The sequence below is a fragment of the Cicer arietinum genome, chromosome 4, assembly GCF_000331145.2.
Source record: "Cicer arietinum cultivar CDC Frontier isolate Library 1 chromosome 4, Cicar.CDCFrontier_v2.0, whole genome shotgun sequence".
Classification (NCBI taxonomy): domain Eukaryota; kingdom Viridiplantae; phylum Streptophyta; class Magnoliopsida; order Fabales; family Fabaceae; genus Cicer; species Cicer arietinum.
This window is the reverse complement of record NC_021163.2, coordinates 42,398,041-42,415,642: the sequence shown is the minus strand read 5'-3', so window position 1 is coordinate 42,415,642 and position 17,602 is coordinate 42,398,041. Positions and strand designations below refer to the sequence as shown.

The window sequence follows — 17,602 nt, the reverse complement described above, 5'->3', positions numbered from 1 at the left end:
TTGTGAAGGGGGGGACATGATTAGACCCTTAATTAATTTTAAGAAATTAATATGTTTAGAGTTAAAAATGTTACTCTCTTTAGTTACTATTGGACATAGCTTAAATAATAAGTTTAGTGTGCTTTATTAACTCAAATTTTTGTGTTTTAATGGTTGAGTGATAGAACTTGAAAGATAAAAATAAATTCTTACAAATAGATTTAATTTGTCAAGTGTGTGTATGAGTGGATTGGAAAATATTTGTTTTCATTTAGTTTTAAATAAATAATGTAAATCAATTGATTTTAAAAGTTTTGTATGTGAAAATGATTTAATTTTGGGATTATGACATGGTTGGGTAAATTTTGGTGATAAACAAATTTTTAAAAATCTTTATGTTTATTTAGTCAGCTCCCTGAGTCTCGAAAAAGAATCGAGACCGTTGGCACAAAGTTAATAGTGGGGAGAATTCTGAAATATTGATGGTCAAGAATGTTATTTAAGGGTTTTATTTATTCTCCCTTCCTTATTGCAATATTGTTATCGCAATGGAATTTATGTTTCTGAAATAGTTATGATTTTTTTGGGTCAATGGGAATTGTTTGGTCGTAAGTCAGATGTGTAGATACCATTTTATATAATGCAACAATAATTTTTATTGTCATTTTTAGAAAAGAATTTTACAATTAAATATTTTACTCTAATTTAAATTAAAGTACGATTATGAATATTTTATCCAGAAATGTTTAGTTGTTTAAAAAAAATTACACTCTCACTGTTAAAAATTGGAGTGTTGTAGTTGTTACCTTTGGTCTCCACTTGTTGGGAAGACTTCTGAGGATCTTCTTGAAGTGGTCATAGGTAGTGTAACTCTTTTGGTGAACTTTCAATCTAGAAACTAGAGTTGGGAATCTAGAGAACATTGTCTCGTTGTCTCATTGTCTTCATCTTCTTCCATCTGAAAGAGTTCATACTTCTTGCTAGTAGATTTGTTTTAGCTTCTTGATCCTACTTATTTCCTTCGTAGTTGAGAACCAGAGCATCAAAGATACTCGTTGTTGCTGCATTTTTCAAACTCTTTGAAGGTGATAGCATTCATCATGAAAGTTATGGCTTGATGAGGCATTTTGTATTGTTCCTTTTTATCAGCATTGAGATCTTTTCTAGATGTTTCAACACCAACAACATATTTTGGAGCCTCATAGCCATCTTCGACTATGTCTCAGAGTTAAGGACCATGTTGTCTTTCCAATACTCGATTCTTTCTCCATCAAACAGAGGAGGCCTATAAATGTTTCCACTTGTAACTTCGTCACAAGAGTTAGTCATAATAAAATAAATCTTTACTAAAACACCGTTAAGAACTCAACTTTGAGATCGAGCTTTATACCAATTGTAGAATGAGAAACACAAGAAATGAGGGTTTGAATTGTGTTATATTTTAAAATCGTTTATAAAAAGACTAAACTATAGTAATGAAAACAGTCCGGATAAACAGAAAGATAGCATAACATAGTCATTTATCTTGGTTCACCACCAACATGGTAGTTATGTCAAGTCCCTTAAATCTGAAGGATTTAATCCACTAAATCACACTTCCACTAAACACCTACTAGTCAAATTGAATGTATTCGAGTCTTCTCAACCTTTTAAATTAGTACAATCAAGTTGTTGAGAAAGACAACCACTACTAGACTCAGTTACAAAAGAATAACAAGACAATGTTTACAAAGTTGTACTCTCAGAAACTTTTTTAAGTACTAGGTAAAACAAATGATTAAGAGCAAGAGTGTAGAGACAATTGTATTATGCTAATTGAAAGCTTGTTTCTTGTGTTTTCCATGTAAAGATTGCACATCCTTTTGTAGAGATCTTTAAAAAAATTGGTCGTTGTCCTATTTGCAAGAAATCAGCATGTATTATGAAGTTTCGTATCTAATCTTCATAGATTGATTTTCCATTAAAAACTTGTTAAAACAAATCCTTTTAATTGAGTATGTGTGTCTTGGTATGAAGACATAAGGAGTAGAGGATACAATGATCAGAGCATGTCTCATAGACCTTCAGACAAGTCAGATTCAGGGTATTTATTAGAGGATGCACAAAAATTTGTTATTTTTGGAGCATTGACTTTGATAAGAGCATTGACTTTCATTAGAGCGTTGACTTTCATTAGAACATACATTATTAACCTAAATCAGACATTCAAATGTTTGATGCGATTATCAGAAATGGACAATCACTTGCTTGTCAAGGTTCTTAGAGGCATACAATTAAATGCTTATTGTAGTCAGAGGCATGCTTATTGTAGTCAGAGGAAGCAGACACATCAGAGCATTGTTTAAATTTAACAAAATTACCAAAGGCATGTTTCACCAAACTAATAAGGAATTAGAAGCGGAGTCTTGGTGTTCCTTTATCTTAATCCAGTCATCTAAGGATGTAACGTAAGATCATACAAAACCCACTTGATCTAGAAATGCACATTTAATTGGAACGTTAGTGCTTTAAATTATTTCCACAACATGATTTTGTTATAATCAAAACAGGTAAGAGTCATAGTTTTTCAAATCAATTTAGTTTTAACATGATCATCTAAGTTTATTATTAGTTTATTATTTTAATTATTTACTCTACTTCTTATGTATTTAAATAGTTAAGTGTCCTATCTATGTGATTGTTTAGTAGCCTCACATCTTTGTAGATGTTAATTATATTTATAGCTTTGATAAATTGTGAAAATTGTTTTAAAAACATTATTGTTATTAAATCAAAATATTATATGTTTTTAATCTAATTAGTTCTTTTAGACTCAACATATTCTAATTAAACTTTATTATCTGACAGTGTGATTAATTTTAAATATTAAACTGGTTCCTTCTCTTACGGTTAACTCTTGTGATTTTAGTAATATTAAAAGTATTTTCATATTCTTCTAATAATCCTATAAGTATTGTATTCGTTTTTATAAACCGTAGCATTGATTATTTTATCAATTTAAAATTTAATAGCAAAAAGTCTTTTGAAAAGTTAGTCACCTATTGCATAGCCTAAATACATCTGAAGACTAAAAGTTAGTCACCTATTTGTGCACCTCTATTTCAATATTATATTTTTTTTAATTGATTTTTCTTTTAATTACAGCTCAATTAGAGTTATCCTAATCCTTTCTTCTCCTTTTCAGAGGTACTGCAACCCACAGTTTTGATATTCTCGTTCTACAAATTTTCGTTCCTTTACATTCATTCAATGAATCTCATTTACAAATCTCGCTTGTACACTCCAAGAGTAAGGTCTTCCATAGTTGTGTTTTCCTTCAACAACACTTGTCTTTTGTTCTATTTGAATCACTCTTGTACTTGTCTTTTGTTTTTCGACCACCGTGCTCAGTAATGATGAAAACCAAGACCATTTCCGAACTTTACTTAAAGTCCTCTTTCGTTTTATATGCTTGGAGTGACATATTGTTCCACTTTAAAAATGGGTCATCTATCATCGTATATGAACATCTTTTTTGGATTCCTGTTAACAAAATTTTCAAGAAACACTACTTATTTGCGTAATTGAGTGAAATTTATGTTAGACCTTATCCACGTGTTGGAGAGACTTTTTCTTATATTTGTTTTGCATCTTTTAACTCCATTTTTATTCCTAATTTTTTATTAATTATTTAGAATTGATTTTAATGCTATGTGTAATTTGTGAGTTACGTTTTGCAAACTCTGCAAACTACCGCCGCCGATTTTAGAGTCGTTGTTTATGCACTGTCGATCTACCGTTAAAGGTAAAAGTTCCTGTTAATAGTTGTATTTTGTGATAGCGTAGAAATAAGGTAATAGGTGATACAAGGTTCTTTGATTTTATGAATATAATATTTCTAGATATTCATCTCAGATTTGTCACGTACATATGAGCCTTTTAAGTAATAATTAATCAAGAATACATGAATAACAGTGAGGAGTATAATATGACTTAAAAGCCTATAGAATTGTTATGAATTAATTTATGTCACGATTGTATGATATTTGATTTTTGTGAAATCTTGTGTTAATTTCTATTGAATAGATGATGTGTATTTGAGTGTTCTTCTTTACTTGAAAGAAGTTCTGATTTTACTTAAATGCACTACTTGCTAGATTTTCTACTTTATGATTGATAAGACTTGATTGTTCATTGTGGTTATGTGTACACTTGATTTAAGGTATGAGAGATTTTAGAGAGATGAACGCTTGTGTTTTTGGACGATTGCAAGGTAAGGGCTCCTTCCAAGGACCTATTTGTGTGACTGATGTTCGAATCTATGATAAATGTTGTTGATGTGATTATGTATTCATAACTGATAATATGTGTTTACTATATGTTATGAATTTCTTGATGATAATATGTCATGAGGATGCTCTGTAAAAAAGTGTTGAATGATTATTAGTATTTAGTGAGTATTAAAAGTAAAGTCTTTTAATACCTACATTTACACAAGAATTATTGTGAAAGAATTATAGTATGCTCATGTATTTCATAGTTATAGTGACAGTGATGGACCATAGGGTGGTATCACGTGATTGGATGGTTCATTTTATCCTCACTAGGATTATTGAGTTGTGTTGGTATGTGATAAACTGCATTGTGTTGGTTCGTGATAGACTGCACCTCGGTAAATACCACTCTTTTTCGAGTCTTGCTGACATTTTTTGCATATTGTTCCATTTTCGTCTCAATATTGGTCTTCACTTTAGCATGTAGGTCCTTCACATACTTTGCTCTTTCTACGGCATCCCTATGCAAAACATCATCGTTAAGAGGTAAAGGAAGCAAATCAAGTGAAGTTAGTGCATTCAATATGCAACCTCAAATGGAGAAAATGATGTGGTCCCATATGGAACTCAGTTATATGCACATTCAACAAATTACAAACACTCTTCTTGTGAAAGTGCATCAGGTATCACATTAGCTTTCTCTTTCTTGTGTTTGATGACATATGGAAATTGTTCTAAGAATTCTACCCACTTTGCATGTCTCTTATTTAGCTTACCTTGCCCTTTTAGATACTTTAAAAATTTATGATCACTATGTAACACAAATTCTTTAGGAAACAAATAATGTTGACAAGTATGCAACGCTCTAACCAAAGCATTGCAATTTTGCTCCACTCAGTTTTTGCTCTAAGTTTATGCAATGTTGACAAGTATGCATTGCAATTTTGCTCTAACCAAAGCATTGAAATTTTTTGGACTTCTCTTTCAATTTCTTTAGTTTGTTCTGGATTACTTCTATAAGGATGCCTATCAGGTAAATAAGCACTAGGAATTAAATCAATGTGGTTATATATGCCTCTAAGAGGAGGTAAACCATGAGAAAGTTTTGTAGGGAACACATCATCAAGCTCTTTGAAAGGGCAATTCAATGAAGAAGGAATATTATTATGCGAAGTAGACAAATATAAATCATTGCAATAAAGAAAATACACTGATTGTCCCTCAACAAAGCTTTCCTAAGTTTTCAACCCTAGGTAAAGATGGTTACTTGAGTCATGAGCATGCATGAAATACTTATCTTTTTTTCTTTAATCTTTTTGTCCCTCTTTAAATTCCATTGAGTTTGATCAAGACAAACTTCTTTGGGACTAAGAGGTAAAAGAAACACTTTATGTTTTTTATGCACAAAACCTTAAATATTAGTGTGACCATCATGATGAACATTTCTATAAAATTTCCATGACCGCCCTAACAAAATATGGTTAGCTTCCATAGGCCCAACATCACACAAAATTTAATCAAGATATTTGGCAATACTAAAGTTAACCAAAACTTTTTTATCCACCAAAATATCAACATCGTTCTTTAGCCATTGAAGCTTATACGACCTCACATGCTTAGTGGTTTTCAAGCCAAGTTTTGTGACTAGTCTAGTGTTAACCACATTGTTACAACTACCACTATAAACTATTAATGAGAAATTTTTTCCATCAACTAGACATCTAGTATGAAAAATATTTTCTTTTTAAGAATCATCATCCTTAACTTGGACTCCTATGAGTCTTCCAACCATGAGAAGATCTCCTTCAACGGGAACCAATTCATAGTCACTACCTAGTTCACTTGGGATGATTGTGAAGATTAAGAATAAAGGGAAAAATTAGTTTCATATTCCTCTTTAGCCTTTGCAATCATAGATTTTTTTATTTGGGCAATTAAATGTTATGTGACTTCTTCATAATCATTTGAAACATTTAATTGAAGAATCAGAATAAAAACTAGGAAAATAATCTTTAGGTTTATAAGACATATCTTCTTTGGCGGAAGCCAATGGAGAAGCATCCTCTCTTTTGTGTTTGTTCCAATGTGAGGAGTCTTTGTTTGAGGAATGCTTTTTATAAGTACTATTTCTCTTCAATTGTTGTTCAACGGTGAATGACTTATGAACAAGCTCCTCAATATCCATAAAGTATTGTAACACAATCACATCTCTAATCTCATAGCTTAGGCCATTCAAGAACCTAGCTATTATGGGATCATCATCATTTCAAATGTTGGAGTGGATTCTCAAAGTTCTTATAATAATCATCCATACGGTTGGAGTCTTGTTTAAACCTTTGTAGTTTTTTATGTAGCTCCCTTTGATAATGAGATGGTACATATCTCTTTCTCAAAAGTGTTTTTAATTCATCCCAATCATTTAGTTGCCTATCACAACATCTCTTCATTTCCTTGACATTTTGATCCCACCAAAGTAAAGCATGATTCTTAAACTCTAAGGTAGCCAACTTAACTCTCATTTTTTATCTAATGTCATGAGCTTCAAACAATTGATCTATCTTAAGCTCCCAATCAAGATATGCTTATGGATCACTTTTTTCCAGGAAATGAAGGGAACTTCATTTTTCCACCTTCATATGTATCATTATGTCTTTGATTCCTCCTCTCATTTCCATGAAAAACTTTATGGTTCCCCTCATGATTCCTATGCTGCCCTTTCACATCATAGTCTTTGTGATTCCTCACATGTTCTCTTTTTCTTCTACTTCTCTCAAGTTCAAACCCATATTCATTTTGAGAGGATCTTCCATGAAGAGATCTCCTATCTCTTTAATTCAAAAAAATTTCTCTGGAAGTACTCATTTGAATATTCCACATTTTTGTAAAGTGATCCATAAGAAAAGCGGTTCTAGGAGAAATGGAGTTTGGCTTCACCACAATAATCAAGCAAAAGACAAAAACAAATGGATAAAATAGAAATAAGGCATTCACCACTCACTAAATGTTTACAATCAAGAAATATATCACTCGTATATATCAATGATTGCTTTTTTTTTTCATAATGTTCACTCTACTCTTTTTCCACTCCCTAATACAACTCTTCAAGTTCTTAAAACAATCAACCAACTTTCAATCAAGTTTTTGGTAAACCTCTAAACAAATGGGACAAAACAGACATGATAGTTATCATTCAAGAGGACAAACAAGACAAGACAAACATGAAGGACAAAACCAAAGAATTTAAAATACAAACAAGAAAATATAAGCAAAGGAAGACACACTCAAAGAGATTATTAACAAAAAAATAACTCAACAAAGATTGAAACTAAATGACTAAATGCTTCAAATATGTGAATGACAAATATGTAGAATGAAGACCCTGGATTTTCTAAACTCTAATTTATGCAATTTTAGTGTATTTTGTGTTGAATTGCTTATGCTATTAGCCCAATTTTTATTTTATGAATTAAGTACCAAAAATATATTTTTTTATAGTTAGTAATATGTTTAAAATGTATGTATATATATTTGGAGACCCGATTAAATTTTTTTATTAGAGAGTAAATTAATTAAATTACAGAGAATTTATTATCGATAAAAATTTTAAGATGTCACATGTTGCTAATAAATTCATTTTTCAATTGAGTTACGATGAGAGTAAATATTTTTATTAAATTAGATTGCGAAGTGAATGATGTGATGTGTGTAAAAGTGATTAGATATCATAATGATGATTGTAGTAATAAACCTAAATATTTAATTATAATATATTTATTGTTATTTGTAAGTAAAAAAAAAAAAAAGAGAGAAAAGGAACTCAGCCTTATAAATCAGCGAACCCATCCTTCTTTTCTTCATTCTATTCCTGCCATTCTTCTCTCTGTTCTTAGAAGAATAAAAAAAGATAGTGTTGGTGGTTTGAAAAAAAAGCACAAACCTCAATTTTTCTAGTAGAACTAAGCTTACATTCAAGAAGTGTTAGAAAGAAAAGTTGTCTCCCTCTATGTGGTGGTGCTTGTGTGCTAATTTATATGAGGTGAGACACTTACTTCCCTCCTCTTTTTCCTAAGTTTGTAAGCTTTTACATGTGTAGAGGGATGAGTGAAATTTTTTAGTTCTTAACAAATTATTTGATGCTTGTTGTTGTTGTTGAGATAAGTGAAATGAAATAAAAACATTTTCCTTCTTTCTCTCTCAAACCAAAGAGAGATAATGTTGTGTTGGTTTTGTTTAATTAATTTAGTTTAATGTGAAACTAGGGAGGTGTTAGTGTTGAGTGTTTTATTTAAAAAAAAATGAGTTTGAACTGAATTTGAAATTTTACAAGAAAATTTAGAGTTGTTAAAGTTGTGAAAAGTTACCATTTTAACTAAGTAATGAGTTTGAACAAAGAGTTAGATTGTGATATTAATATATTTTGAGTTAAAAATGTTACTCTTTTAATTACTCATGGACTGAGTTTAAAGAAGAAGTTTAGAGTATTTTATTAATTCAAAATTTTTATGCTCTAATGGTTGAGTGATATAACTTAAAGAATAAAAATATTTGAATTGTCGAGTATATGTATGTGTGGATTGAAAAATATGTTGAGACAAAATCTCAATTTAGTGTTTTGATGAAAACAAACAAAAAGTTAATTAAGAATGTTAATTATGATTCTAAATGTTATGTTAATTTAACTTGTGCTTTTGAGTGTATTAATTCAAAGATAGGATTTAAACAAAGCAAAGAAATCAACATAAAAAGGCAAGAAACTGAACATACAAGAATTGAGAACATTCTTAACAAAATCTGGAAAACTGAGAATGTTCTCCAGTTTCAAAATGATCATCACAGCTCCAAAGTCAATCAATCTCCACTAGTTAAAAGAAGTTTTAGCTTCTGAATTTTACATCTATATCATCAACACTTGGCAAAGAACAGATTGAGATGATTAGATTCAAAGAAACCACTTGAATCACAAAGAGAGAAGATCATGAATTTGCAAGAATAGACATATTTGGACAACATTCTGATCAATCTGGACAACAGTGGAATGATTGTCACAACTCCAAAATCAATCAATCTCCATTAGTTCAAAGAAGATTATGCCTCTGAATTTCATGCTAATGTTATCAATACTTGGCAAGGAACAAGTAGAACCATTTTAGTCAAAGAAGGCATTCGAATCACAAAGAGAGAAGATCACGAATTAGCAGGACCAGACAGATCTGAACATTCTTGACAACATTCTGATCAATCTGGACAGCACTGCAACACCAGCCTCCAGATTGATAAAACATTCTCCAGCTTGTTATACTTGATCTTCAGCAGCAAACATCTTTCTTCAGAATGACCAGACCATTCTCCAGATTGATTATCAATCTCTGTTTCTGCAGAATTTTAGTTTTGATCTCCTTACTTCTGCAGAAGTTCATAATCATTCACCAAACTGTTTTGGACAGAATCAAGGCTCCAAATCGAAGTTGTAATATCAATAATTACATATGAAGCTTCAAGGACCATTAAACACAAGATAAATCTGACCAAGAACAAAGAAACCAGCCCAATCAACAAAGTTCAAAAGATGGAATATATTTATTCAAATATATTAGTTTTGGTCAAACCTGACAGAGCACTACCAACAACTCTTTTGACCAATATTAAATGCTCTAAAAAGCTTATAAAAAGAAGGCCAAGCTCAAGGAAAAATAAGACCTTCAAGTATTAAGAAAATTCATTACTCATTTCAATCATACTTGAATTTCTCTCACACACATAAATTGAATCAATTCTGATTTTTCCCATTTGATTCCTAGAATCATTCTCTTGTATTTCTCTGTCAAAGAATCAGAACTCAAACAAGTGTTGAGCCTTCTTAGATTCTAACAAAGCAATCTCATCATTATTGTAAAACTCAAACTATAAGAGTTTAATATAGTTTGGGTAGATTGAAAGAAATCCTATCAAGGTTGATAGGTGATTTGATTGAACACCTTTCTGGGTGGAAAGGTTTTATCTTTGTAGCAGATCAAGGTTGATCTCAGCTAGGCGTTGTAAAACCAAGAAGGTTCTTTGTTTTAAATACTTAGTGGAAAATCTCACGGTTGTGAGGACTGGACGTAACCCAGGTTGGGTGAACCAGGATATATCATTGTGTGGTATCTCTTCCCTTATCTATTTACTTTCAGTTTGATTGATTATCAAGTTAAATACATAAACTGAATTACTAACCAAGAACGCTCTCCGTTTTCTGTTTTCACAACCAAGATCAATCTTAAGTTATTTTCTTAAGTTTTTAACAGGAATTTTTAAAAGGTGCATTTACAATTCAAACCCCCCTTCCTTGTAAATCAACATTGTTACTTCAAAATATTCGTTTTTATTTAGGTTTAAATAAATAATTTATCACTTGGTTGTAAAAGTTTTTTTTATGGGAAAAAGATTTAATTTTAGAATTATGATGTAGTTGGATAAATTTTGGTGGTGAACAAATTGTTATGAATCATTATGTTTATGTAATTAGCTCCTTGAGTCTCTAAAAAGAATTGAGATCGTTGACACTAAGTTAGCGGTGGGAAGAACTATGATATATTAATGTTGTTGTGGTGATTAAAAAAAAACGATTTTTCTTATTGTATGCCTATCCAAAAATAGTTGTTATCATTGATGATCAAGAATATATCCATGTGATTATCAAATCTTTGAACTTGTGTTTTAAGGAAAATTAGTGAATTGTGATTTCAAGTTTTTAAATGTATACTTCCAATTTTTAGAAAAATTTACATGAATTTAATTAAAATTTCAAGTTTATTAAGTAAAAGTTAAAGTCTTGAGTTAACTTTTTTTTTTAAAGATTCCAAGTTTCATTGATTAAAATACAAATTTTGTTGATAAGAAAAGAAAAAAAAAATATATTTTGAAAGAAATAAAACTATTTCAAAGAGTTAGAACATTGAAACTAGAAAAAATTTATTGATATTCTTTTGTGTGGTTATGTTGTTATGAGGTAAATACTTTGATTAAACATTTATTTTTTAAAAATGTAGTAGATCAAACTTGTAGTTATTTGAAAGAAAAATAAAAATGAGTTAATGGAAAATTTGAGAAAAATAATTTAAGACTGTTCGAATGATTGTTAGTGAATTCTCAGAAAAAATTGAAGGATGTTGATTTCTAAAAATATGTTTTATATGTTGAAAGTGGATATTGTGAATAATATTACTAATAGTCCTTACTCGTTATAAACTCTTTTAGTGAAATATACTCTAAGGGGGTTAGGAGTAAGGAAATGGTTGTAAAGTAGTTAAAGTCTTAGGGACTAATTTGACTAAGTCAAACATTATTTGATTGAAGGTGTTGGCACGAGCGAGATTTTTGTTGTGTTTGATTGTGGTAGCAATAGTTGTTGAAAAAGCTATAATTGAGGTAAGAGTTCCTTCCAAATTTTTAGTTTGCACATAGGGACCTTATATGTGTGGATATGTGATGGTTAATATTGACGTGATTATGCATTCATGATTGATAATAAGGGTTGCCACATGTTAGTATATAATGAATATTAAAAGATGAGTCTTTTAATACCTGCATTTACATAATAATTTTTTAGAAAAGGTCAGAGTATGCTCATGCATTTCATAGTTAGTGGTTACTGTGATGGGTCACGGTGTTAGTGGTGAACGTGATGGTTCCATGAGATGATTGGTCCATCTTATCTTTATAAGGATTTTTAGTCATGTAGGTCTGTGATAGACTACACTTTGGTAAATCATGTTGATTTGTGATAGGTGGCACCTCGGTAATTAGTACATGTCTTTGAGAGGCGGTACATTTATCATTTACACGCCTCGATGAGGGTTTGGAAATTCTGGAATCATGTGCACTAGCATATAAGCATTGCATTAGGGTGCTTGACACGCGAGTCATGTTTGTTATAATATGATATAGTATATACATGCTCTGTTATTGTTTGGTATCATGTCATAACTGCCAAGTGTTTATTGTTTATCTTCATGACATAATTGTTAAATGTTAATGGTTAATTTCGGTTGGTGACCCTTTACATTATTGTAGAAATTGGGCTTTTGCCCTGAGATGACACCCAAGTTCGTTTTACCGACTGCTACCTTGACAAAGGAAACGTCGTTAAACTTCCCTGACCGACATTCACCGATTGCTTGGATATACGACTCCATCTCAAGCAGGGCTACATATACGAGGAGAGTGGTGAGGAAAAGTAAGAGAGTTGGAGAAGTATTTCTCGTAGAGCTCACTCACGAGAGGATCAATTGTCATGTACCCTCAGGATTGGTACTTGGGGCGAATGGAGCATGGGAAGATGCAAAGGATGCTTTAGTTAGAGGTGAAACGAAGGCTACCATGGGTCTGTGACTCCCATCGTAGGAGTCGAGGATGCAATGCTTAGATTGAGGGCTGACAAGAAGGATAAGGGGCCGATGCTAGCGGGAGAAGATATTGCAGGACCATCTAGACGAGTCGAGTTAGAGCTTCCAATTTTGGTGAATAATCCTCAACCGACTGTAATTGTGTACTTAACTGTTTTGAGATTCCAGCACCGCTGAAGCCACCTATCTCGTGGGTGGACTTGACCTTTGAGGAGACTGATCCCTTTATGGCTGATGAGGAGGAGGAAGTTACTTCAAGGAGAGATATTGCGTTAGAAGGAACTTGTGCAGTGTGTGGAGGTCACTCTTATACTGTAGTTGTTAGTGGATGATTAGATTAGTTTTTATTGTATAGGGCCTTAGCTTTTTTTTTTTCTTTTGATGGTTGTACTTATTTTATTTTGGGATGACTATATCTATGACATTCCTCGATAGTTGATTTTTTGGTGGGTCAATGTTCCATTTTTTATGTGACCGTGGGGAGATAGCATTCTTGGAGCAGTACTTCTGTGCAGGTGTCTGTCGAGAATACTCCAAGGAATGAACGATGTCTGATAGGTCTCATAGCCTTAGTGTATTTTCTATTTGTATAATTTGGATTACTGTCCTAAAACCTATGTTAGCTTGATTGCATATATGATGTAGTTATTTATAACTTTTGCCGTTTTGTGTTACGATGTTTTATTTTATTAAGTTGTTTAAAAAAAATGCACTCGCGCTTTTAAAAATTGGGTGTTACATGGAAGGTAAGGTACTAAGATAAAACTTTCAATAACTAACAAAGACAATAGTGATTGATGTTTAAAATGAACTAATTTTGAATTTTTTTTGTTAGTTAAATACTTTTCTTAATAAGTGCCTTTGTGCATAATAACATTTTCGAAGCACTTATCTTTTCAGATTTTTCTTTGCATATTTGAATTTCTCTCATTTTTCTAATCGGGTTAGGCTTTTGAATTTCTAGAATCAAACCTGTATGGAAAAAATAACGTCAAAAACAAGTTTGTAAATCAAATTTTGGATCAAACAATTGTAAGTGAAGAAGATGATGATTCTAAAATCCAGATTTTTTTTTCTGCTAATGTTTTTTTTCTGCCCAGTTTTTGAATTTCACCACAAATGAAGTAAATATTCATAAAACTAAACCTTCTCATACATATTATAACACTTATAAACAACCAACAACTAGAGATTGAACAAGATTTGAAATAAAATGAAACTACAATTTTAAATATCTCAGGACCACAAAACACTAAAATAGAAGTTAATAACAAAGATTGCCACTTGATGAGAGGCTCTAAATGCCACATGATATGGATTTGAGTGTTTCCATATGAGTCGAAGGATTTAACCAAGTGATATTTTCAAACAAAGTACCAAATAAAATGGGGAAAACAAACAAGAAAATGTGGAGAAGTAAGAAAATGGTAGAAATTGTCACACTTCACAAAGAATGATGAGATCAAGGTAGAATCACCACAAAAGTAGGAGGCTCTTGATAAGATTCAAGTTTGGTTCAAAAAAGAACCATAGAAAGCATTTATCTAATCTCACCAAAAGTATTTTCTTCTTTCAAAAAGTTCTTTATGTCTTACAATGAAAATGCATATATAACCTAACACAAAATGATTTGATGCCTATGTTACACACAACTAATGGCATTGTGCCTAAGCTACCAAATATTTAGGAACACACACAAACCAACATAATTCCTAATTATAAGGTATGATTATTACACCCCAAAAATTAAAAATAAGTCTTAAGGTATTTATATGACCAAGAGATTAATATAATGTAGATCAATCTTGTCATATGTCTTAAGACATAAAATTAACAACTTGTTTCTCTAATTCCTTTAACTTCCTATCCTTCCCTCTAGTCAATGGCTCTTACGTTCCTAATTCTTGAAGCTCATTAGCCTTCATGTAGGGTTGGTCAACATCAAGAAGGGTTTGAAATTCCAGAATCATGTGCATTGGCTTGTAAACGTTGCATTAGGATGCTTAGTCAGACGAGTCATGATTGTTATGTGATAATATATGTATATACATTCTCTGTTATCGCTAGCTATCATGCCAAACGTGTTAAATTTTATTTGTAAATTTTTGTTTGTAAACCTTTGCAGTTATTGTGAAAATTGGGCTTTGCTCTCAGACGATGTCGAATTACATACTAGCGATAGTTACTCTGACAATGGAAACATTGTTGGACTTCCTTGGTCAATATTTGTCGATTGCATGTGCACACGACCCCATCTCAAGCATGACTACTTATACGGGGATATTAATGATGATCAGGAGCAGAGTCGGTCCAATATTTCATGTGGGGCTCACACACGAGACGATCGACAACCCCGTATCTCCAGGTTTGGTACTTAGGGTTGGTGGTGTGCGAACAGATACAAAGGATGCTTCAGTTGGAGGTGAGACGGAGGCCACAATAGGAGTGGTGATTCCATCGCAAGAGTAGGGGCATTGTGTTTGGACTGAGAGCTGCAAAGAAGAGCAAGTGACTAATGTCAGATGTTAAGGACATTGCAGGACTATCTAGATTGGTTGGGAATCAGGATTTCGTTGACGAACCATCGTTACCTTGATTGGTGTCACTCAAAGTTGAGTTAGAGCTTCATTTCTTTGTGGACGATCCTCTAGGAACTATCTCAAAGTTGGAATGTTGTTTCGAGATCCCGGCTTCACCAAACCTACCTATCTCATGAATGGACCTAGAATCTAGGGAGATTGATCCCTCTATGAGAAATGAGGAGGAGATTACTTCTAGGAGGGATATTGCGTCGAAGGGGACATGCATCGTATATGGAGGTCACCCTTATTACTGTAGTCAATAGTATTATGATCATATTTGAATTCTGTATAGGATCGTAGTACCTCTATTTTGGTGGTTGTACTTATTTTGTTTTTCAATGATTGTATTTATGACATACTTTGACAATTGATTTTTGTTGGTGGGTCCATGTTCCAATTTTTGATGCAACCATGAGGGATATTATTCTTGAAACAAAACATTTGTGTAGGTGTTTGTCGAGAATACTTCAAGGGTATGAGTGATGATGTGATAAGTCTCATAGCTCCAATGTATTCTTGTTTTGTATATTTGGATTTACCATCTCAAACGATTTTTACCTTAAAGTAAATAAAATCTGCAACAAATATTTAATAAACTTAAGGCATTTTCTTTCGAATTTTCAAGCAGAACAAATCTGCAGTACCATTCCTACGAATGTGTTCCAAACATATTTCCACAAGTTACATGCAATTTCGTATGACAATATATTCTTCGTATGAAAATCCGCAGGTAAATCCGCATCAAAATTATTTTCGAAGAAAAATCCAAAGAAAAGTTTCGCATGTAAATTTTCATTTTGTGCTGGTTTTTTGTTCTGATATTTTATTTATATGAAATTTCAACTAAAAGTATGTAAAAAACAATATTATCAATACATTTTTGAGTTATTTAATATCAATCTTTAATTGGAATACTATTGCAATACTCTTAAACAAAATTTATATCATGTTCATAAATCATAACTAAATATTAATTAAAGCATGACTCAACTATTGTAATTCTCCTAAACAAAATTTATATCATGTTCGCAAATCATAAATAATTTTAGATATTGTTGCAAATATCCCTAGAGCTACTTCATATCGAACATCCCAATCCAATACGCAAAATGTTGAACTTGAACGAAACTTTTTACCAAGGCTTCCATTTTCCATGTACTCATACAATAAAAGATTAGAGTCCTTCAATTTTTCTAAGGTAGGTCTCTTTGATGAAGATGACTTTTGACCGATGAGTGAACGACCTTTTGGAACAGCCTTCTGCCATCCTTCAATTGAGTTGTCATCATTTCCAGTTTATTACTTTCATGTAGTGTTGTTTGGTGTAAGTTGGTGGACTCAGCTTTATCAATCCTTTGTTCTTGAAATTCAACCTCAGATTTGTTTTCTTTATCACTTGAAACCTATGTAATTGAATAATCTTGAGACATGTCATCCTCCTTGTGATTTTCATATGAAGCTGCATCCCAATTTTGGTTTGATTTTTCATTTAACTCTAATATAAATTATAATTGTGATTCTTTTAGTAAAATATGGGACAAGAATGTTAGAAGTTATAAGGAAATGTGAGAAATAAAAGGTATATCTTGGATAAAATAAGTTATGTATTTCAATAAGTTATGTGTTAAGGTAATACCCGTTTCTTCATTGTTGGTGGTATGAAAGGTGAAAGATGGATGGAAGGCATGCTTGATACTATTTCAACTTGCCATAGATTCACTCTTTTCAAATTTTGAAGTAACTTAGGTTCATCCCATATAACCTATCAGAATATTATCCAAAATGACATAATCATTGTGACGTAATATAAAAAAGAGCGTTGTGACATTCATTAGTACATAGTCTAATTCTATTCTAACAAATTTATTTGCAACAACAATAAGTATACCTCAAGAAGTCTCCAAGGAGAACCAGACTATTCTGGACTAAGAACTTGAACGGAAGCGATCGTTCTGATAAATCATTATTTTCGACGAAATTCGTTAAATCCATTTTTCTAAATGTAGTTGTGTCGGGAACAGTTCATGTGAGCTTCTTGTTAGATACATTGCATACTAAAAGACTAGGCAAATCACCAATTGATGAAGGAATTTTTCCGAAGGGTTGATTATCATTCAAATAAAGTGATTCCAACATTTACAGGCTTCCTAAGCTATCAGGAGTTGTACCATAATGATTGTCGTGACTAAGATGAAGTGCTACCTGAAGACCAGACAATCTTCCAAATGAAAATAAATACTTCTTGTAAATCGATTTCCGCCTAGCTCCAACTCCGTTAGTCGAATAAGTTCTCCCAAAGTTCCTGGTATTTCTCTAAAAAGCATGTTATCATAAACTTTTAGTAGCTCCAAATTCACAAGATTTCCAATTGAATTCGACAGCATACCAAAAAACTGTTCCTGCT

The 17,602-nt window shown here is 31.9% G+C and overlaps 1 protein-coding gene across 5 annotated transcripts; it reads left to right on the top strand.

Annotated features, from left to right (window-relative positions):
- Nucleotides 1-2,977: 2,977 nt before the first annotated feature.
- Nucleotides 2,978-13,290, top strand: LOC113784330 (uncharacterized). Of its 5 annotated transcripts, XM_073367063.1 has the most exons (6): nucleotides 2,978-3,052; nucleotides 3,164-4,231; nucleotides 4,505-4,630; nucleotides 4,713-4,915; nucleotides 11,568-11,639; nucleotides 12,285-13,290. In XM_073367063.1, exons 2-6 carry the CDS (start codon nucleotides 4,183-4,185, stop codon nucleotides 12,600-12,602), a joined length of 768 nt encoding a protein of 255 aa, XP_073223164.1. In that variant the 5' UTR covers nucleotides 2,978-3,052; nucleotides 3,164-4,182; the 3' UTR covers nucleotides 12,603-13,290. The 5 variants fall into 5 exon arrangements, with proteins under 5 accessions (XP_073223164.1, XP_073223166.1, XP_073223167.1 ...); XM_073367065.1 differs by lacking the exons at nucleotides 2,978-3,052; nucleotides 4,505-4,630 and having other exon boundaries at nucleotides 3,065-3,267; nucleotides 4,181-4,231; XM_073367066.1 differs by lacking the exons at nucleotides 2,978-3,052; nucleotides 4,505-4,630 and having other exon boundaries at nucleotides 3,065-3,272; nucleotides 4,181-4,231.
- The last annotated feature ends 4,312 nt before the right edge of the window (nucleotides 13,291-17,602 follow it).